Below are 23233 nucleotides of genomic sequence, written 5' to 3' on the forward strand. Positions count from 1 at the left end.
TTAAACAATTTTTGTTTTCGTTTTTGTATGTAAAAGAAGTTAAATAAAAAGTCTAAAAAATGTAAATATGATTTTTGATTTTTTTATTAAAAAAAAAATCCTGAAAATACCCTAAATTTTCGATCTCTAGACCACCGGGACCCCTTAAGTCGCTGAAAAAGCACTGTATGAGAAGTGAGTGCTTAAGGTGAGCTGTCTATTCTTGCACCCGAAACTGTACTGATACAAAAATTTCACTGAAATAATTTCGTTGTTGCATCAGTCTTACTTAGCTCTGCTTAGGGTAGTGTTCTGCTAGAATTGGTGGCCGAATTCATTTAGCGATAGACCCAAGGAACGTATTACAATCTAAATGTGTAGTAATTTAAAGCAAATAACGACAATTTGCATAAGGATTAGAATGAATAGGCAAGCTTAAATTATTAAGTTTATTTCTATTTTAGTCACACATTTTTTCAATTATTTTTTTTGTTATGAAATTTTACCCTCCATCAATTGAGCCCGCAATTCAGCTACAAGTGACTTCTTCAACCTGACCAATGCTGGCATATATGTGGCATGACAGTTTTACTTACTAGGTCAGATACCGCAAAATAATTATTTTTAGTAATGCATAAATTGTTGTGACATGTTGGGAAAGCCTGAAGGGCGCGCTAATACTGAAGCAGCTTGGCCACGACTAGTTAGAAAATTCCACATCACTGGGAATAGAACTAAAAAAGATTGCATGTGCTGCTCGCAAGGAAGGATTGCAGGAAGAAGACTTGAAATGAGATTTAATTACGAGGCTTGCCCCATAAGTCAGGGATATATAAGAATATTGGCGAATATTGCGAAAGGTATCATACTTTAAAAAATGTAATACTAAATTGCATTGCATTCAATTAGCCTGATTATGTAAGTATATTTATAAGTGTTTACTAAAATATAAAATACAAAATATTATATTTAATATTATGTTCTATATTTGATTAAAAAATGTTTAGTACAAATAAACATTTCAGTATAAAAATTGTTTTAATCTGACGGAAAATACACTTGAAAAGCCACCGGACCATTTAGATTTAATTATTATATTTTTTTGAATAGCTAAGTATGCCTCTCAACTTTTTTTAAATAATTTTAAGGAAAGTTTTCTTAACATTTTTTTTTAATGGTGTGAAGCAGTAAAGTCTTAGTGAACAATCCTATATTCAAAAATTTGCCAAGGAACCTGATTTAACTGTCACGGCTGTGTTCAAATTTTAGCGATGTGGAAATATCCCTTAAATTAAAACAAAAATAGTCGCAGCATTGAACTAACAAAAAGAAAAAAAACGTGGGTGGACAAGTTAAAAAATATATTTTTTTTCCATAATTTTTAAAACCAATAACACATTTAAAAAAATTAATTAAAAAATTATCAAAACTTAGCAAATGGCGGGTTGCTATTATTGTGGACAACGGTTAGAGGCAGGAAGCTACTATCCCAGGCCGTTTCTGTAGTTTTTTTTTTATTTTATGCCAGTGCATTATTGCCTAATTCTATCCAGATGCTTTGGCACTGTTCATAAAGCAATAGCTTTCCCTGTTATGACTACTTTGGTACATTTCGGCTTCCTTCAATTCTTCCTCTTATTTATTTAACTTCATTCCCTTTCCATTGTATTGATGAAGTCTTTACATTTCGTTCCATTTCACGTTAACATGTGCCAGCATTTATTTTCAGTTCTTTAAAAACAACATTTTAACATCGCGAAGCATAAATCTAACACAAATTTATTCTCTGCATCTCCCAAATATGCGAAGCACTCAGTTGGTCTCATATTCACCACCGCTCAGACAAAATTTATTCCCTCTACGCGCGTGCATGCGCAGCTAAGCAAACTGTTATACTCTCTTTGTGGTGAAGAGTACTCGAACTCCATTGCCATAGAAGCACACACACACTTATGCAAATACAATAAATTTGAGCAGCTACGTACAGGACGCCAGCGAAGACAGACTTGTCGCCACTTTTCTGCATGCAGCGCTAATACCAGCACTACCAACAGCAGTGACATTCGTATCACCACTTAAGTAATTCACCACAATTAAATTTATTTTCCATCTTTCGGCTGGGTGCTGGGTTAAGGAAACAAAAAAAAAAACGATACCGCAAAATTATTATGCTACGCTTTGGAAATTTAACCCAAGATAAGAAGCCAGGAGCGAGCAGTTGAGAATGAATCAGTAGTTGTCACAAATATGTAGGTATGTTTAAGCAACAAAAGCAAATAATGACTATGTGTAGCAATGGGTCCCTACTCTCTATGTCTGCATATGTACATATATGTAAATGTGAGTGTATTTGCACAAAAACAAAATATAAAAACGGCTTATTTGCTTGTACCGAGCAAGTTGCGATATTTCCGTCCACTTGTCGCACGTGCGGCACTTACATACACACATACATACGTACATAGGCGCCCACACATTGATTTGTTTGCACATTTCTATACTTCCTTTTCACTTCACATCAGCCGCTTTCAATTCATTTTGCGAATCCCATAATGCGCCACAGATCACCATCCCCCCTTTCGTCAATAAACTAAAATGAAGCCAAATAAAGCGCACATTTTCTTGGTCCAACTTCATATCAACGCGATTAGAAAGGCAAACAAATCCATCGTCACCAAAAAATCCATCGTCACCATCGTTGTCATTCAAGTTGATGCCTTGAACAACAATTTTATTTCCGTCCATCCGTCCGTCCGTTCATCCGTCTATACGACATTCCATCAGCCCTGTGCACGACATCTTCGCAACATTTCTTCAGCAAGGCTGCCGCCATACCCAACTTCAATTACGTTCTAACTTCAATGGCAGCTACCGAAAAGGTTGCATTAGACAAACTGTCCACCCGACCAGCCGGAAAGCTTGATGACTGACTAAAGCATCCATACCGCAGGCAATCAGTAGCAATTTTTTATAAAAGAAAATTCGACGTGTGCAAAAAGCGTAAAAATCGTCAAAGTCGAGCACCAACAACGTCAATGATGACAACAGCAGCACAACAATTTTCCATGGAATATCGATTCGTTTCGATTGATAAAATTCGTGCGTTTTCCACACACACGCATTGATGTATGTACATATAGACACAAAAAAACCCACACCTTCCTCATGCGACAATAAACGTCTGGTTGCTGCACGGCTGCCTTCTTTTATCTGCGATGGCGCTGCGTATCGCAATCAGCATTCGGCTATTGTGGATTTTATCCCAAAAAAGCACAACAGGAAAAATACAAATTTTAACATTACAACAACAACTATGTGCTTCCGAAAAGTAAGTACGTGCATAAGTTCGTTCAAACACACACACACACACACATACGTACGCATTTTAGTACAGACGACAGCAAGCGTCAGACCTATTTTGACAACAAATAGTAGTAGCCAAATAAAAATAAGCAGGCATTGCATATATTGAAAATGTAATTCGTTGATTTATGTGGCTGTGTAGTTCGATATTTTTGCCTTTTTTGTACAATATTGCCTTTCACAAACCTTCAGGGTCAGTTAAATCGATTTCATTCGATGATTTTTAAGCGCATTCATTTTCAATTTGTGGCAGCTAAAATTAAAAGAATAGAAAGAAGCCTGTTGACGGAGGGGTTTCCGCATACAAGGTGCTCCAAGAGAATATTTGCTTTCAATAAAATGCAAAATATAAAATGTGCGCATTACTTAAAACTTGGGATAGAATAAATGGCGACCAATGCGGGGAGACCCACTTGGAGAAATAACCAAAATTCGTCCCTTGTGATACCATAAAGTGACGGTGAGACATAGAATGAAAATCACCAAACAGGTGGAGAAAGGAAGAAGAGGATGTGGATTAGGGAAGGAGGACCAACAGTGGATGTTTACATTCGTATTAACCGATTCAAGCTACAGATGAATTTCGCCAGATGTGTGATATTTAATCCCGCAAAATCCGCCGGTGTAGTGAGAAGCCCAGTTGTTTAAATCATTGCCCGACGAGAAAAGGACAACTGTGAAGAAGGGACTGTGAAGATTCCACCTCAACCTCAGACAGCTTCTGCAGAAAGGACTTGAATCAATCCCAAGTCTCACCACAGGGACACCTAACAGACAATGCTCGGTTCGGTAAGGACACTCTCAAAATTTGAGAGCTGCAGCTTTCTTAGCCTTAGAAGTTCCATCGACCACCCTCGATCTACCCGTGGCCAGAAGCATCTGACGACTTTTCATGTTCAGCGCTCACTGGGTCCCGCGTCAACCCCATCTTTCCAGGGGTAGACCACAGGTTCTCAAGCGAATCCCAATCCTTTCATTTTGAGACGAAACCGTCTCCAGGGTCTGTCTGGCCAGGGCATCAGCTCAGCAATTTCTCTCTATTTCACTATGACCGGAAACCCAGATAAACTTAACATGGAAGTATTCATATGCAATCGAGAGAGTAGTTAGGCATTCCCCGACTAATTTCGAACGCACAAACAACGAGCCTAAAGTCCTAATTGCCGCTTGGCTGTCGCAATAGATATTTAACTATTTTTGCAGTAATTACAGAAGTAAGTAAACACTCCACAGCTTCCTTGATTGGAACTACCTCCGCTTGGAAAACATTACAGTGGTCCGAAAGCCTGAATTTGAGCTTGATGAGAAGGTTCATGAAGAATATTCCCAACCAACTCCGAGCCATCCGTAGACATATTCTAAACTTAATAACTCAGGATGGCTCAGAATGTCAATTCCATGGCTTCTGCTATCCGAGTTTTTTACTTAAAACTTTCCTTCGATCTTAAAGTCTACTACGAGCTGCCTAATTACTTTGATTCTTTAATTTTTGGGGGTTTAACCTTTCTAATAGTGTCTTGAGTTCTACGGGATACCAGCTCTACCTTCTGTTCTTCCCTCCCTGTGTTGAGAAAGCGCTCGCGAATCCCTTCAGCTCGCCTTTCGCCCGATCGCCAGATCTCCGCCCAACCTAATTTTCAGCATGATTTTGGCCTACCAATGGGTTCAGTGAGCTTATTGAAATTTTCAATCCTCTTTGATGACGATAAGTAGTGATAAAGAAATGTCCCCTCATTGCTCTTGCAACCGTTTTGTTGCCCAGTACTCTTTGAAAGCAGAATTGAGAGTGAAAGTGAGAATGGCGTGCTGTTTGTTTCGGCTGCAATGTTTTGATAGGGAGCATTCCATGTGATATTACGCTAAGAAATTTCGCTACAGAGAGCCATTTGCGAATCTAGAATGTTCTAGGTATAGATCTCAGGACTATGCGCACGACTATAACGCAAGAAATGCACCTTTCGGTTATCGCAAAATGATCGTCTTGGCATCACAATTTCTTACCAAGAGATAGGTTAGGTTAGATTGAAGCGGTTGTCCACTATGCGATATACTCAGGCTCAGAGGCCATTGTGACACCGTGTGTGTACTTCTTATAAATTTTAGAATATTTTAGATTTCTGCAGAACTGAATTTTCTAATTCGTTAAAAAATTTTCTACTTAAAAAAGTAAACCTAAGTGTGGATGGAGCAGCACAAAAGAGGTGCGAAACCGTCTCTTTGAGGGCGAGATCGTATCTTCCTTTGGAGGGCTTGGAGCACGATTCTATGGAAGGTTTTTGAACCTTTGCACGTTGGTGATGGCGAGTATGAGGCGATGGAACGATGAGCTGTATAAGCTTTATGACGTCAAAGACATAGCGCAGCGAATAAAGATCCCGCGGCTACGTTGGCTGGGTCATGTCGTCCGAATGGATACAAACGCTCCGGCTCTTCGTAAAACAAAACAAAAACATTCCAGTTGCATGCCCTCAATTCATAGCGCTTAGAACATTTTGCAGCGGACATCATCATCACGGCGTTGTAGATAAAATTTTAGTAGTGTTGCAAGCCATAAAATCAAATAGTAAAAGCAGCTCAAAAATTCACTTTTCTATAAAAAAAATCATTGATTTATGCATGGATTCCGGTCTCATAGGTATAAAACTGATACTTTTGGAACACCTTGTATCTCATTCCTTTGCCGGTATGATAAGCCATGAGCGCCGTATTTGCATTATCAAGCATAAGTTAAAAGAAATATTTACATACAAAAAATATAGAGCAAAAATAATATTATTTTATGCATCGGACTGTAGATTAAACGGAAAATAATAAGCTACGACTAAGCAAACAAAGACAATTTCAATATTTATTCATTTTAGAGGGACATATACAGAAAATAGTAAATAGTAAATAAAATAGAAAAAATACCAGATAAGTTTGAAAGCATTACAATTACAATGATAAGCAAAATATGATAAAAAAAATATTAGACTTTAAATACATTTTCGCAACCTTTAATTTTTTATTTTATGCGCCAGATTTCGTCTCTGAAATGGTTTCGATAAAAATTTCCTATTTACTTAACAAAAGTCTATTGAGTTATGACTTTATATGTTTCTTTGTTATTTTTTTATTTATTTTTAGTTTACTATTTAAGTTTTTAGAAACGGCAACACTAATATTGAATCAAATAATTGGCATGATAAAGTTTGAAAGTTTTACTGTTAATCGCAATCTGAACTTTCTGTAATACGATTGATATTTGTTGTGTTTGTAGGTACTTGAAAAATTCGTCTTGTTAAAAAATGAAACTAAATCGCGAAGTCGTACATGCATAGCCTTTCTATGTCTTTCAAGGCAGATTAAACAACTGGCACAATGTAGCCGATAAACTTTCTTCGATTTTTGAGTGATGAAGCGACATCTCCTTGAAAGCCGGCCAATATCGGTTATTGTGCTACAAAACATCAATGCTGTGGGATTAGTAATATTTGCATATAAGAATTTCAAATAGATTTATTTACTTTGGATATCGTCATGTAAGCAATCACTTAAAAATAAGCTCTTATTGGTTGATGCAAAAAATTCAAAAAATGTTTATTTATTTAAGTCTATGAATTACAATCCTTACAGACTATGATCCAAAAGTTGCTTAGATTAAACTACTGATATATTACATGTATTTGAAAATAACTACATTATATATAGAATTCAAGAGATTTAAAAATGCTACTCTTGAAAGCGTAAAATCGAGAACAACATCATTATGAACGGAATTTAATTCCCGTAAAGCACGAGTAATGGGAGCGTTACTGGCATACTTAGTTTTAAAGTTTTTTCCCATAAAAAGGGTAGAAGTTCCTAAGAGATCTAGAAGACCTACGAATTTCTAAGGACTTGAGACTTAGAGGCATGAGACCGAAGGGCATGTTTGAGAAATATTTGCTTTGCACACATTCGATTCTATTAATAGCTTGCTGACTACAAGATCTCCAAATAAAAACAGTATATTCTAAATGAGATCTAATAAGATCTTTTTAGAGTAACTTAATGGTGTGGGGATCAGAGAACTGAGTGGCGTTCCGTCTGACGAAGCCCCACATCGAAAAGGACTTTGAAGTAATATAATTTATATGGTTATTAAAAGAAAATTTGTTATCAAAGACAACGCCAAGGTCATGAAACTCGCTAACACACTGCAGGACAAATGTCGGGATACTGTAAATGATCACCTGTTTTTTCAGAATAAACAATTTGTATATATCACAATATGTAATAAATCATAAAATAAATAATTGAAATAGCCAGAAATTCTCCTTGGCTTTTGATAATTTTTTCCGTTACCGGGTTTAGGCATACAACGAATACGTGTCGTGTTTTTATACGGCGCAAATACGAAACTTCGTCAAGAAAAAAAATTATCAGAAATCAACGCAAATTTTGATCAACTTGAAAATTGCACTTTGTTATATTAAAATTTAATGGGCTATAAAACTACGTACCAGTTTTTTTTTTATTTAATTCTGATAACATTTTTTTTTCTAATTTTGTTAAAAATTTGTAGAACTTTTATAATTCTTGTACAAAGTTTGAAAGCTGAATCATGTTTGTTAAAGAATTTTCTATATTTTTATAAAAAAATGCGCAACTAAGTTCTCGCTGTTTGTCAATAGATGCCACCAGCAGTGTGAGCTAGTCGATTCTAACATAACCTAAACGTCGTAAACCAAGCTTCGACGTATGGTAAACAAACTGCTTCGACACATAAGTGATTTTGTTTTGATATCATTTACTTTTGGTTTTGTGAAAATGTCTGATTTTGTGCCGAATAATCGTCATTTGCGGGAAGTGTTGATCTTCCTCTTTCATTCAAAAGAACCGGCGGCTGAAGCGCAAAGAGAGCTTTGTTTTAAGTGAAAGAACGTGTCGAGATTGGTTTCGTCGCTTCAAAAACGGTGATTTTAATGTTGACGACCGTCCGCGTGAAGGAAGACCAAAAAACTTCGAAGACGCTGAATTATAGGCATTGCTCAATGAGGATCCGTGTCAAATGCAAGAAGAGCTTGCTGCAGTATTAGGAGTTACCCGCCAATCCATTTCCAAGCGATTGCATGCTTTGGGAATGATTCAAATACGGGAGACCTGGGTTCCTTATGAGTTAAAACCGAGGGATGTTGAAGGTCGTTTTTTCGCTGTGTCGCCTGTGAACAACTGCTCCAGCGGCAAAAAAGGCAAAAAAGGAAGGGGTTTCTTCATCGCATCGTGACGGATGATGAAAAATCGATTCATTACAGCAATCCAAAGAAAAGAAAGTCACTGGGACTGCCCGATCACCCGGTCATGCTTCTACGTCGTCGCCTCGGCCGAATATTCACGCTGTGAAGGTTATGCTATGTATTTGGTGAAACCAAGTTGGTATTACTAATTATGAAGTGTTAAAACCAAGCGAAACGATCTCCGGGGATCGGTATTGACTTCAATTGATGCGATTGAGCCGAGCATTGCGCGACAAGCGGCCGCAATACGCGGAGAGGCATGAAAAAGTGATTCTACAGCTGTGATTCAAGCCCGCTAAACGTACCTGGAAACACTGAAACGGGAAGTCCTACCCCACCCGCCATATTCTTCAGATATTGCGCCGTTCGATTATCACCTGTTACGATCGATGGTACAGGGTCTAGCTGACCAGCGGTTCCATTCATATGAAGACACCAAAAACTGGCTTCATCCTTGGAGAGCCTCAAAATATGTACAGTTTTACTGCGACGGTTTACGAAATCTACCAGAAAGATGGGAAAAAGTAGGTAGTTAGCGATGGGCAATACTTTTAATGATTCACTTTTTTTTTTTTTTTTTTTTATAACTTACTTTATTTGCAATCTATCTACTATAAGACATTCAGCAAATTAGATCTTATAAGATAATGGCAGCGGTAGTTTTGCTTTTGTGCAAATCTACATAGAAATTACAACAGCTTATTAACTTGTACAGTTCGTTCTTAAATTATTAAAATTCATTAGTACTTCAAGATTGCTTAAATTCATTGTTTGTTAATATTATCACTTAAGATTAACTTACTTAATTTTACCTTAAAGTTTATAGGTTGAGTAGATTCATACTAGAGGAATGGCAAGTCTAAGATATGATTGCGTTTTAACCGTATAGTTTCATTGGTTGTGTCTAATAAACAAATAGCAGCTGGATTTATGTGATTAGATAATCGTTTCAGATATCTAGTACTATATTTTCGAATTTCATTCTTTACAAAAGGAATACCTAAGTCCTTATGGATAGATTCATTGGTAATAAACCAAGGGGCATTAACAAGGCTTCGCAATGTTTTCGATTGGTAACGTTGCAAGATCTCCACATTGGAGTTGCTAGCAGTTCCCCATAGCTGTATTCCGTAGGTCCAAATGGGCTTCAGAATAGCTTTGTAGATCCGTATTTTGTTTTCTAGGCTAAGTTGAGAGTTACGGCCAAGCAGCCAGTGCATACGTGTTGTTTTAATTTTTAGTTGTTGTTGCTTAGCCTGAATGTGACTTTTCCACGTGAGGCGTCGATCAAGATGCATCCCTAAATATTTAACTCTGTCACTAGTGGGAATTTGTTTATTATTTAAAAATACAGCAGGGCATTGCTCTCTTCTTAATGTAAAAGTGACATGTGTAGATTTTTCGGAATTAACTTTTATTTTCCATTTGTTAAGCCAAGACTCCAAAATTTGGAGTTGATTTTGCAAAAGATATGAAGCTTCTACAGGGGACTCGTCATAAGCGATAAATGCTGTATCATCAGCAAAAGTTGCTACTTCTACTTTTTCTGAATTGGGCATATCAGCTGTAAATATAGTATAAAGGACAGGACCTAAGACACTACCTTGGGGTACACCGGCATTAATGTTATAAATTTCAGATGAGGCATCCCCGTGCCTTACATAGAAGTGTCTGTCACTTAAATAAGATTTAAGTACCAGATAGAAATGTGCTGGTAATATCTTTTTTACTTTGAACAGAAGTCCCTGGTGCCATACCCTGTCAAATGCTTGTTCAACATCTAAAAAGGCTGCAGAACAGTATTTTTTCTCTTCCAGTGCAGCTGTAATTACATTTGCGACCCTGTGGCACTGCTCTCGTGTACCATGTCTTACTCTAAACCCAAACTGATGTTCAGGTATGATGTTATGATCCTCAATTACAGGCAACATTCTTTGCAAAAATATTCTTTCGAATATTTTCGAAAATGTTACCAGCAGACTAATAGGACGGTAAGACTTGACACTATTCTCGGGTTTATTGGGTTTTGGTACCATGACCACAATGGCACATTTCCACTGGGTGGGATAATGGTATAAATTAAGAATAGCATTGTATATTATGGTTAGGAATTGTATAGCTTTTTCAGGAAGAGCCTTAACCACTTTGCTATCGATGTAGTCATATCCAGGTGATTTGTAGTTATTTAATTTATGAATTTCTGTAGCAACTTCATTATTTGATATCTTACTGATTGGTAAGTCCATTTGACATGGAGATTCGAGAAAGTTCAATATCTCTACTTCATCACTGCTGGTACCTACGGAATTAGGCTGAAAAGTTTCAAAGAGGTGTTTTGCAAATGCCTCTGTTTTGGCTTCGTCACTCCTACACCATACGCCGACTGAATCTCGTACTGCTACTTTACGTTTGGTTGGTCGCTTAAGGTATTTGGTAGCTTTCCAAAGACTGTGATCATCATTTTTAGTGGGTTCAAGGTGCTTAATAAACGAGCTAAAAGTCTGGTTTTTAAAATCAGCAAGTTTTAATTTCAGTTGTTTCTTTGCTCTATTAAGATCTCTCTTTTGAGCAGGGTATCTATTTTCCTGCCAGGCTTTCCTTAATCTTCTTTTGGTATTAATGAGCAGCAATATCTCTGATGGGACTTGGGAATGGTTATTAGAAATGGGTTGGTCCTTTGTCGGGCTAGACAGGTATGCGGCCTCATGAATAAGGTTCGTAAATGATTCTATTGCTGCTTCTAGCTCAATTCCCGTTTCTAACGGCGCATTCAGATCAATATGTTTATCAATCCAATATTGAAAAGATTCGAGGTCAGTTTTTGGTCGAAGTATTTTATATTTCTTGGAAATGTGATAAACGTTGTCATTGTATATAACAATTAAAGGAGAGTGATCTGAACTGAGATCATTACTGTTCTGAATGCTTAACTTACAACTGGGTATGCCAGTGTATACCACAAAGTCAAGAAGGTCCGGAATTTTTTTCGGATCGCTTGGCCAATAAGTTGGCGTACCTGTAGATAATATAGAAAAGTTTCTTTGGGTAATGCATCTTTCGAGTTCTTTGCCCTTTGGGTTGATGAGCCTAGAGCCCCACCAAGGGTGTTTTGCATTGAAGTCTCCACCAACAAAAAATTTGGGTCCAAAATTTTTAAAAATCTCAACATATTGGTCAGCTTTAAGATTGAATCGCGGAGGGAAGTATACTGAATATATTGGTAACTCATGGGTATAACATTTAATTTTAACCCCGGCTGCTTGTAAGTATTGTTCTTTGACTTCTTCCAGACTTTCATATTTGATCTCAGATCTAATTAAAATGGCTGAGCCACCATGGGCTTTGTTGCGTGGATGGTTTGCACAAATAAGATCGTACCCTACAATTTTAAAGTATGATTTAGTCGTGAAATGAGTTTCAGACACTAGCAAGATGTCAATATTGTTTAAATTGAGGAACATTGTTACTTCCTCGGTATGATTACTTAAACCATTGGCATTCCAGATCGCTATTCGTAGATTTACTTGCATAGTTTTTCCATTAAAAGGGACATCATTTTAAACAAGCTTTGAGTGAGTTCAATTTGTTTAGAAAGTAAGTTTTCAATTTTTTCAAGAACATTATTATCTTGATTAGAATTACTTTTGACACATTGGGCATACGATATATTTGGATTGGCATTTATGTTTTCTCTTTGTGTAAAATTATTTAGTTGAGGAAAACCTTGAGCAGTGTAAGAATAGGATGCAAAATTTTGCCTCCTATCTGAAATGTTTGGTTTTTTGGCAAGGCTTTGGTACACCTTGCAACCCTTATAGTTCGCTGGGTGGTTTTGCAAACAGTTAATGCATTTGGCAGGAGTATCTTTGCTTTTTACGCATTCAGCTGTTGGGTGATCTAGACCACATTTCACACACCTGTACGGCTTAGAGCAGTATGATTTGGTGTGTCCGAACTCTTGACACCGATGGCATTGTACAACATCAATTACCCTCTTTGGCGGCTCAACCTTAACAATAGCATTACCAAGATGTTTCAAATTAAAGATATTTTTATTGTTGTTGTTTGGTTCTAAGTCGACAAAATGCATGCACAAGGGCATGTTAGTAAATCTACTTCTTATATTGCTGACGTTTCTAACTTGAAAACCTAATGCTTCTATTTCTTTCTTTATTTCACCTTCTGGAGTTGAAAAATGTAAATTCTTTAAGACAATTCTATATGCACGCTCCTGCTTAAGTTGATATGTATGAAAGTTAATTTCTTTCTCTTTCATAGCTTTTATTAAAGTTCTGTATGAATCTATAGACTTCACCATTACTCGAATTTGACCATCTCTCAGAGCTTTATAACTAAATTCGCATTTATTAATAACACTTACAAAATACTTAATCATACCGCTAATGTCGCTTATATTTGGTATAATAATTGGTGGTGGTTTTGGTGTAGTCTCTTCTTCATTCTGCTGTCCATTATTACCGTCTGATTCGTCTTGTAACCCGGCAAACATGTTTGTGCTGCTGGAGTTGCTGATTATGATATTGTCGTGGTTGTTGTTTATAGTATTGTTAATATTTTCTACTATGTTTTTATTGCCTTCTGTCCTTGTTCGCTTGTGATCAATAGTGGGAGAGCCTAACTGACGTCTTTTGCTTGTCACAGTTTGCCATTCCACTTTACTATCACTTTCATTACTCATTTCAAAGTCCTCAGTAGCAGAATTATCATAATTTTCGCTCAAAGGTGTCACATTAATTGGGTTGCCTTGTAATACAGCATTTAGATTTGTTGTTTGCGTTTGGTATTGATAAACCAGAGCATTTAATTCATTGACTATGTCAGTTGATCTTTGCACAGAGTGACCTTGCTCTGAAGGTGAGCGTTGGTCACTCATTTGTTCACGTGTTAAATGTTTACTGTGATAATTTAATTAACAAAACTTCACTTTGGGATAATAACACTGTTGAACTTAAATATGTTCAGCTTTAAAAAGCAATTGTTAATGTTTATTTGGTTGTTGAAATTAATATTGATAAATCGAAATCGACTTAGAGTTTTTGATTCACATGTGCACTTGTTCACTCTCGTAAATGAATCAATGATTCACTTGTAACCATTTTTTCAGAATAAAGTTGTATTTTCATCAAAAAAAAAAAACAGCGGGAACTTAGTTGCGCACCTAATATATAAATAAAAATAAATAAATACATACTCACAGCTTATCATATGTGCCGCTTTTGTACTATTGTAATGAGGTATAGAATGAACTTAGCAGTCGCAAAATCGACGTAAGTAATAGCCACAATTTGATTATTGACTCACACATTTTGGTCTGAGATAAATAGAGATGACTTGGTGACTATTGGGAATAATTCATCCGCTGTGAAGGTATGAATTATCGGTGATGGAACAAAACACTCTACTCTCCAACCATAACACATGAAATAGCCATTGATTACCCAGTCCTGGAAAAGTGAGAAAACCACTACTTAAAATTAGAAAGTCTGAGAATAGGCGTTAAGCTAATCGAGGCCCTACTACTTTTTTGAATGTTTCAAAAAGGAAATTTTCCAAAAAATTTTCCAAGTCCGTTTATCAGATTGTAACATAGGAGCTTTTTTAATGCGATAATATATACTTTGGAAGCAAACAAAAATTCTAATATATTTACTTTCCAATTTTTACAGGCGTCCAAAAAGTAAAACCTTATTCTCCAAGAAATGTTCCCATGTAATAAAATGATTTAACTTGGGTCTCAAATAATTAATCTGCGGACGTACTAGAGATGGTACATATTTTTGCTAAAAATATTTGCTAAAGTACAGTACTGCTATAGTAAAGTAATTCGACCAATGCTTGTTGAATCAACTAATATTGCCTATAGAACTCAGCTCAGGAAATATCGCAAATATGCCCCCTTTTTCTTCGTACAAGTGTGCTCATTCCTTGAGCAACCATACTAACCTAACCTAACCTAACTCAGCAAATTAAAAACCCCTGAATTTAATTCATTTATCATACATGAAAAAATTTCATTTAATAATATTAAATTTCTTTCATAATATTTTTATAATTCAAAACAAATTTTTCAGAATGACACGGGAGTTACCGTTTGCATTTTCGCCCCAAACAAGAAACAGAGTGAAATAATAATGAAAACGGCTGTATAATTTTTTTAACAATATTTTCCTTAGAAGTCAATAAACTTCTACAATCGCTCCAAATCATTTGAAAGCACTTTTGCCACTCAGAAGTGAGTGCTTCTAAAGCGAGCTGTTCAAAGGCTTCAACAGCTTTTTTAGGTGTTGAAATATGTGGATCTCACATTTAATTTTCACCACTGTTCGGGAACAAAAAGAAATCATTAAAAGTCAAGTCAGGGCTGTAAGGCGGATGAACCATTAATTCTACACTTTGAGTGCTCAAAAACTCGTTTGTGCTGTCCGATACATGAAAGCTCGCATTGGTTTGTGAAAGATGGATTGTATTTGGCAGCTGGTTTCCCTTGATTCTCCAAAAACTTCTGACAAACAAAAGCTTGTATGAACAGTGGCTACATGAACAGATATTCCAGACAAAAACATGCGAGCATTCGCATTGAAGTGCTTCTTCCCCGAACCATTTTTATAAGATTTAGCTCGTTTTGAAATACCCTTACTGCCTTTTGATGTTTTGCTTCCAGCTCGTATGCCTAGATTCAAGATTCGCCATCAGATACGATGTCATAGACGTACTTTAAACTACTTCGACTAAATTTCTTCAACTTTTCTTCACACGAATCGACACGAGTCCTCTTTTGGTGCAAATTGGGAAATTATTCGATATCCAAGGCGAACAAAACTTCTTTTGGACCAAATGTTCATGAACTGATAAAGATATGCTAGTCTCATTAATGCCTCTATCTCGCAAAATGTACCTATAGTATATCACATTATGATTTGACATTATCAAATGATGCCCAGCATCGACTGTTTTGGCACATCAACCGTTTTTGGCTGGCGTTTATGAAACTCATTCTGCAAAGCTCGACGGCCCAGTTAGAAGTCAATGTATCAGCCAAAAGTCAAAGTAAACTGATCAGTGCACTCCTGTCTCTATAATACACATCGAAAGTCGTAATAATTTATCGCACAAAAACTGTCACGTGTCATTCCATCTCACGTGCAAGTTCGCAAGATTCTTTTGCCCACGGGTAGATTCTAGGGCGCTCGAGCAAACTCACAAAGCTGCAGCTCTCAAATTTGGGGGGCACCAGACATAGTGCGATAGATATCTCTGCGGTGATACTTGGGATTGCTTCAAGTCCTTTCAGCAAAAGCTGTTTGGTGGGCTCGGTGTAGTAATCTCAGCACCTCCTCCTCAGCAGCCCTTCTTTCGTCGGACTAAAATTCAAATATCTGGGCTCTCATTTTTTTGCTACATCTGCGTATAAAGCAGACTTTAACATCACACACCTGGAGAATTTCATCATTAGCTTCAAGCGGTTGCGAATGTAATTAGTCACCGTTTGACCATCATTCTTCGTCTGCTTTCAGTTTTTGTTCTGATTTTCCCTGTTTTTCCCCCTGTTTTTCTCCCTCTGCTTTTTCATCTGTATGACATCTCTTCTTCTTAATTGGCGCGATAACCGCTTACGCGATTTTGGCCGAATATGGCATCACAGTGGACGAATTTGATTCTTTGCCCGAGTGGGCCTTCATTTAGGCAGCCTTTAATTCTAACCTAAGTCCATCTTTAGGGGGAATAAAGCTCGTAAGGGAAAACTTTCTTTCTAACTTTATGCAAAGGGGGTCCATTATCCAGATTGTGCATGGTTAAGATTTAATCTTAAGCGTAATCGTAGTATGATTAAGATCATTCACTAATTCGTTCGAAAGAAAATAATTTCATTCATACTTCGACGTTATACATTACTGCTGTCAAACCACCATATTTGTTTTATACTAAATAGCTCAATTTAATCTGAATTTGCGGTACAGTGTAGCCCGCCGTTTGTTTTCGCGCAACTATCAGCCGAACGCGCGACTCGATGAACAAGAGCGTACGAGCTGAGTGGCAGCGACACACGGACAGGTTCCAACCTTCTTTGTTTAGAGAGAGCCAATATTTACTCCAGGTACATTGCAGTTGATTCATATCAAATTTTTATGTGTGCCTATTTTTTTTTTTTAGTTTTTTAACGAACGCGAATGTCAAAAAATGTTTATTAAGAGTTTGTTTTTAACTTTTTTTTAGGTTGTGAAATGCGATGATCAGAACTGCTGCAGCCCACGCCGGAGTGGTCTGCATATGATTCTTCACGACCGTTTTCTGCCACCTCCATACCCCATCACTTAGGTTGATTGACGTTTGATAATTCCGGACTTTAAAGAACATGACGGAAAATCATTTGCTCCATTTCTAATACGCCTACCGATTCAACCGCTGAATGCCTTTATCAGCACGCCTTACGATCTCTATTGCCCAAGTATACGTGATGATTTAGAGAAAAAATGCTGCAGTACATGCAGTATTTACTTCGCATCTATCACAAGAGCTGCAGAGTACAGGCGAGCAGCTCTCTGAGTTACTGTGCGCAAGCGTCACCGGCTTAGAGTGGATAGATGATTTTACTGAAAATAATATGGACATGTTGGTCCCAATAGTCTCTCTTGAAACCGCGCATGATTCTCCATGGACTGAATTAGAGTATATATTCTTTTTTTAATCGCAGTAGTTACGACTTAAGTCTTCTATTGTTAAATTTTTATTACACTTATAACTCTCAGCAATATTGATTACTAGTCTTAACTAGTCGTAAATAAAAGCACGAAGCAATTTTTTTTCTTTTTACAATAACAATCCAACGCGTTTACATAAGAAACCCACATTTTGAAAAATCTCACGTGAGATTGGGGGATGGGGAGGGGGTTGAATAAAATCTCACGACATCTAATCAGGGGGGGAGGGAGGTACAGAAAATTGAAAAAAACACCTCACGTAATTTATGGACGCCCCCTAACTTATACCAATATTTTCGATACAAAATCCGCACGCGCGCAACTAGCTTTCGGCATTCAGAGAAAACGGAGGTTCGAAACTCGGTGGAAGACCAAAATGAAGAAAAAGTTATTTCTAATAGCAGTCGTCCCTCGGCTGGCAATGGCAAACCTTCGAGTGTATTTCTGCAATGAAAAAACTCCTCATAAAAAATATCTGCCGTTCAGAGGCTGCTTGAAACTATAGGTCCCTCGATTTGTACACGCACGCCACAAATAGGAGGAGGAGCTCGGCCAAACACCCAAAAAATTTGTGCGCGCCGATTAGATATATATATATATCTATATATTATATATAAAAATTCAGCCGTTTTTCGCGTTGTGATGAACTTTACGGAGAATGGCTCAACCGATTTTAACCAAACTTTGCCGCATTGAAGAAACACATGTGGAGAAGGTTTGTGTTTTGAAATTTTAAGAATCGGATACCACGGTCTCGAGAAATAGGCCAAAACATGGACCCGGGTAACCCAAGGATGTGTTTGTGCAATATGGGTAGCAAATGGAAGCTGTTGACGATTTCTATAGTATAGAGTATTTTTCGTATCGTTCCCTGACTAGGGTCTCGAGAAATAGGCCAAAACGAGGACCCGGGTAACCCTAGGATGTGTTTGTACAATATGGGTAGCAAATGGAAGCTGTTGATAATTTCTATAGTACAGAGTATTTTTCATGCCGCTCCGTGACTGGGGTCACGGTCAAAACGTGGACCCGGGTAACCTTTGGTTGTGTATGTACAATATGGGTATCAAATGAAAGCTGTTGATAAATGCTTTAATACGGGTAATTTTCATACCTATTGATGACTAGGGTCTCGAAATATATGCCAAAACGTGGACCCGCCATGTCTTTGCACCGAATTAAACCAAACTTACACACATTGTTAAGTAAGTACTGAAAATGGGTTTCGTAAAGTTTGGTTGTAATTCGGAACACCGGCAACGCGTATAGCGTTCTTTCGAACCAGCCATAATGTCAAATTGACAGTGTGAGTTACAATGTGTCAATACTTCTTTCTGATTTGGACGCCATAAGGAGAAGACGTAAGTGCAAAGTGTAAACATTTTTTGTGAATTTTTTTGGAGTGGATTTTGGAACGGTGAATAATTTCTTACGAAATTTGAGAATTTAAAGAGAAATTCAAATGTTCAAATGAAATTATGTTTTGTGGATTTATTATTTCGGTTCACATGCGATAAGCTACGATACACCATGAGTGAAAAAAATGGTGAAAAAAAATGAAAAAACAAAAGAAATTATCCAAGCAATTATCTTAATTGGCAAATTCAAGAATGAAGTCGTTCTAATACCAAGAATTCCAATGATTCCACCTGAATTGCCATTTGAATTCAAGCGTTTGCAACTGCCCATTCGATTAGCATTTGCAATATCTATCAATAAATCACAAGGGAAAACTTTAGAAATGTGCGGGATGAATTTAGAAGAACCAGTATTCACCCATGGTCAACTATACGTTGGCTGTTCACGTGTTGGAAAGCCAACAACATTATATATTTACTCAAAAACAAATAGAAAAACAAAAAATATTGTTTATGCCAAAGCGCTTGAATAAAGAATAATGAAATAAATAACATGAAAACCATATCTTTTCTGTTCTAAACCATATCTATTCTATTTTAGTGTGCCCAGCGAAGCGGCCCGGGTTTGCTAGTATATATGTACAATATATACATATAAAATATCGAATTACAGCTCATCATACGTAGTATTGCAAAGGTGCAAAATATAACAGGTAACCCACGTATTTCTTTCTTTTTTTCTTTAAGATATTCATTTACAGCTTCGACTCAAAAATTTCAAAGGGCAAGTCTACTATCAAGAAAATTTTTGTTTTACTCAGTTCACTCGATAGCTTTGTCAATTATCATTGACTGTAAAAAGTTTTGATGTTATTATAACACATTTTTCATTCAGTTCTTGATGTTTGTCAACTCTGCTCAGTACAAAAGAAATTATGTGTTCACCCTACTGAGTACTCAATGTAAGAAATTTACTATTCATTTGATTGAGGAATTCAGTTTAGTCGCTATTCATTCAAGTCCGAATGTACTATAACCGCACAAATATTTATGATAAGTACTGCCCCTTTTCGAGCTAGTGAAGCGCCTTTCAAGTCAACGAAAATGGGAAAGGTCTCAAACTCTTTTTTTTATTTTTATTCTATTTGCCGTCACAAACTACCACAAACCTGGTCTAAGACTCAAGGCAATGAAAGTTAAATGGCACTTTAAGGTACACCTATAAATAAATACTAATCCTAATACCTACCACTACGACAAACACTGTTCAATGACATTCTTCTAAGCAATTTTTCAAATAATAAAGCAGTGCTTAAAAACTAAGGCAATCATTTTTGCCAAAAGAATTTTCTTTTTTAGCAACAATTAAGGGGATAGCAACACCATCATTCTCACTTCTGTGACGAAAAGTCGCTCGCAGCTTAAATTCACGCGTCTAGACAATGTCTGTCACGTAAAGGCAACTTTGGTAATTTTACAACAGATGAAGTCGAATTGCAAATGTGTCGAGAAATTCCAGCCGACGCACGACACGTTCACGGTGCAAATAAAATGTTTAATTTTAATTAATATCTGTTGTTAAGCTCTATGAAAAATTTAAGCTTTAATGAAGATAAGTCAAAGCAAAAATTATACGAACTTTCACCTGAGTAACGCCATGCCGAATAAATAAATTTTGTCACAACAAATTATGCGAATTATCATAGATTTAGCTTTGTAAGCTTCATTCTAGTCATACAGCGGTGGACATGAACGTATGAACAGTGGATATGACCGTAAATGAAATACTTTACTGACATTTTCAAACTTTTAATACTTTTTCTTATTATAATTTTAATTCTTTTAAATAAAATAATATAATTTAATAAACTAAATTAACTAAATTTAAGTTGCATAACTATTTTGCGGGGATGCAGCGTTAAGTGCAAAATATGATAAGTTGCAAAAAAAGCCCGAAAGTGAAAATTCTGACAGTAGGATTCTAGAATATAAGTTTGAGTGTTATCAGCAGCAGAGCTGACTTTAGTAGACCAGAAGTAACTAAACTTTTAACGGCTGATTAGGCTCTTAAATCCACAGAACTCAAACTGATACGTTATTCAGGCGATTTTGAAGATCCCTGTACTAGAAAAATTTATACAACTCCCTGTTCGTTCTAGTTCCCACAGAATCTCTACTGAGCCAAAATAAGCAGAGTCTTAGCACACTGATTTTGCTTATAACGGGCACTGCCTGATAGGTCTGCAAAAACACTTCAGAAGAAGCTGTCTAGATGAGGAAGAGCCGATCTCGCATCATCTGTGCCATCGTCCAGCTATATCTAGACGTATAGGTTTACAATTTAAGGTAGAACATTTTTTATTAAATTAAAGGACTTCGGAGTTATAGAAATAAGGGCTGTGCTACATTTTTTTTTTAAGTACTCACTGGTTTACGGAGAGATAAGGACAAGTTCCCCACGCGGCATCACAATGGGCCATGAAACTGAGTGTGCCTCACAAGACAACCGCTTCGAGCTAACCTTGTTTCTTCTCGTCTCGAATATGCATCTTTGGTTTGGAGTAAAATTTATGCCTCTCTCTCGAATAGAGTTGAAAGGGCACAACAAAATTTTATTCGATTGCAACCTCTTCATTTCTTTGATCCACTACCACCCTATAGTAGTCGGTGCATCCTAATAAGACTAAGGTGCCTTGCCAACCGACGTACGCTTCAGTCTTTGTCATTTTTTTTTTTTGTTATGTTATTTGTGGTTCTATTGATTATCCCAAAGCTCTTGAATAGATCGGCTTCAGTGTTTCTCACATAACTTTTTTAGATTTTACTACCCATCTAATGTCAAAGCAGTCAAATTAAACTACTAAAACCTTGCTGCTCCTGCGAGAGCTCTCACTGAATAAAATAGCATCTACAGATTGCAGATCCACAGTATCGTCCTAATCACCTATAACCAATTCAAAAATCGTCAGAGAATGCAAAGAAGAACTTAGTCTTTAGCGCGCACGACAGACATCACTCTCATCTGGTTACTTGCCCATAAGAACGTAGAAGGAAGCTGATGAACCGGCAAGACAGAAGGCATCCCATACCGAACCGGTATAAATAGGCTGCCCTCAAGGCGTGCGCAAAGGGGAGATCTTCTCGCTATTTCTAGAAGCAAACCCTTGACAGATGAAGCAATGATACCTGGAAAATAGCGAAGGAGTAGTAAGGAATGTGACCAGACTACAACAATTCCAGAACTGACAAGCTGTTAAGAAAGCCACGAACAGACATTATTCAGAAGTACGTCAACCTTAACCGGCCACTGGTCTATCGGAGTCCATGCCAAGAAGATGTGTATGGGTACAACGATAGATGTAGAACCTAAAGAAGAATCTAAGCGAACAGTCTTTCGCTATCTGTGTGAGTGCTGGGCGCTCTATGTCACAGATTGCTGGGGGAACTCTCGATGGCTCACTTGAAACAAATTGCAGAAAAAAATGATTCAAGATGCTTCAACTAATAGAAATCTGTTTTTCTAGAAGTGGTATATCACAATAGCGTCATTGTGCTAATTGGCTCTGGGCAGTGCTACTCAGACAGCACCTCTATCACCGCCATTCGTCCTAAACTTTGCTATGCCAAGATTACTTTTCCATACGAGTATTATTCACAATAGCTCTCGTTTGTTCTAGCATTTAAGAATTATTAATAAGTAAATATATGTATGTACCTTATCTGCAAGACTTTTGTGATTATAGACTTAAAAAAATGAAATGGAAGAGCCCAAAAATCGCTGCATCGCTCGTTTTCTAAAAATAATACAATAAGTTGCGCGATCGGTTCCAAATGGCGAAGGGTATTAGAAGAGCATTTGTTGAAGAATTTAGTGCATAACTAAGCAAAAAAAGACTCTAAGAAAGCAACACGAAACTATTCATTTGCCCGAATACATCTCAAAACTCACTTCCGCCCAAACAAAGTAACATATTTTTTGTTTTGGATCTAAAAAAGTTAATAACCACTTTGCGTGGACTCAGCTGATTTAGTTTTGGCAAGAAAAGCGAGGACGCTGAAGCAGTTTTAGTGTATTTTTTCACATGGTTTAAGAAAACATAACTTAGAAGGGAGTAATTGAAGTGTTTCGTTTGTATATATTCCACCAGCAGATGTTGATGCTGTAAGTGACGAAGAACTTATTGACGATAATGAGATGATAACAGAGGTACCAGCTATGACGGATGTTTGTGGAGAGTTGGAGGTCGAACATGAATCAGATGTGGAAGATTTTGCGTCGCCGCCGTCATGCTTAGTTGGAATACCTGATGATGGACCATCCTGTTCTGCAAAAACAACTAGGTACACAGCAGAAAAAGATTTCGGTACACCAAACTGGAAAAAAACCTAACGAATTGATTTTAAGTTTGGACCCTCTGACGAATCAGGTGTGGAATCTTTAAAAAGCAATATTGTTGATTCTATGAGTGAGTCTGAATATTTTATTCCTATGATAATTTTTGGCTCATAAAATTTTTCTTTCAGGTGGCAAAACACCATTTGAATTGTTTCTGCA

The 23233-nt window shown here is 37.0% G+C and overlaps 1 protein-coding gene across 1 annotated transcript; it reads right to left on the reverse strand.

Annotated features, from left to right (window-relative positions):
• Positions 1-294: 294 nt before the first annotated feature.
• Positions 295-13494, reverse strand: LOC128864796 (flap endonuclease 1-like). Its single transcript, XM_054104555.1, has 3 exons — positions 12982-13494; positions 10574-10912; positions 295-348 (listed from the first exon to the last, which is right to left on the reverse strand). Exons 1-3 carry the CDS (start codon positions 13492-13494, stop codon positions 295-297), a joined length of 906 nt encoding a protein of 301 aa, XP_053960530.1.
• Positions 13495-23233: the final 9739 nt, after the last annotated feature.

Source organism: Anastrepha ludens, chromosome 5, assembly GCF_028408465.1.
Source record: "Anastrepha ludens isolate Willacy chromosome 5, idAnaLude1.1, whole genome shotgun sequence".
Taxonomy (NCBI): Eukaryota; Metazoa; Arthropoda; class Insecta; order Diptera; family Tephritidae; genus Anastrepha; species Anastrepha ludens.

Bases quoted from the DNA above. Each gene is read 5' to 3' on its own strand.
- LOC128864796 (XM_054104555.1), bottom strand. From the start codon at position 13,494: ATGAGTGACCAACGCTCACCTTCAGAGCAAGGTCACTCTGTGCAAAGA. The intron at 10,913-12,981 runs GTAAGTGTTATT...GAAACTTTTCAG, and splicing joins GCGGTATGATTAAGTATTTT to CCTAATTCCGTAGGTACCAG. The intron at 349-10,573 runs GTAACATTTTCG...CTACACATTTAG, and splicing joins ACCGTCCTATTAGTCTGCTG to ATTGTAATACGTTCCTTGGG.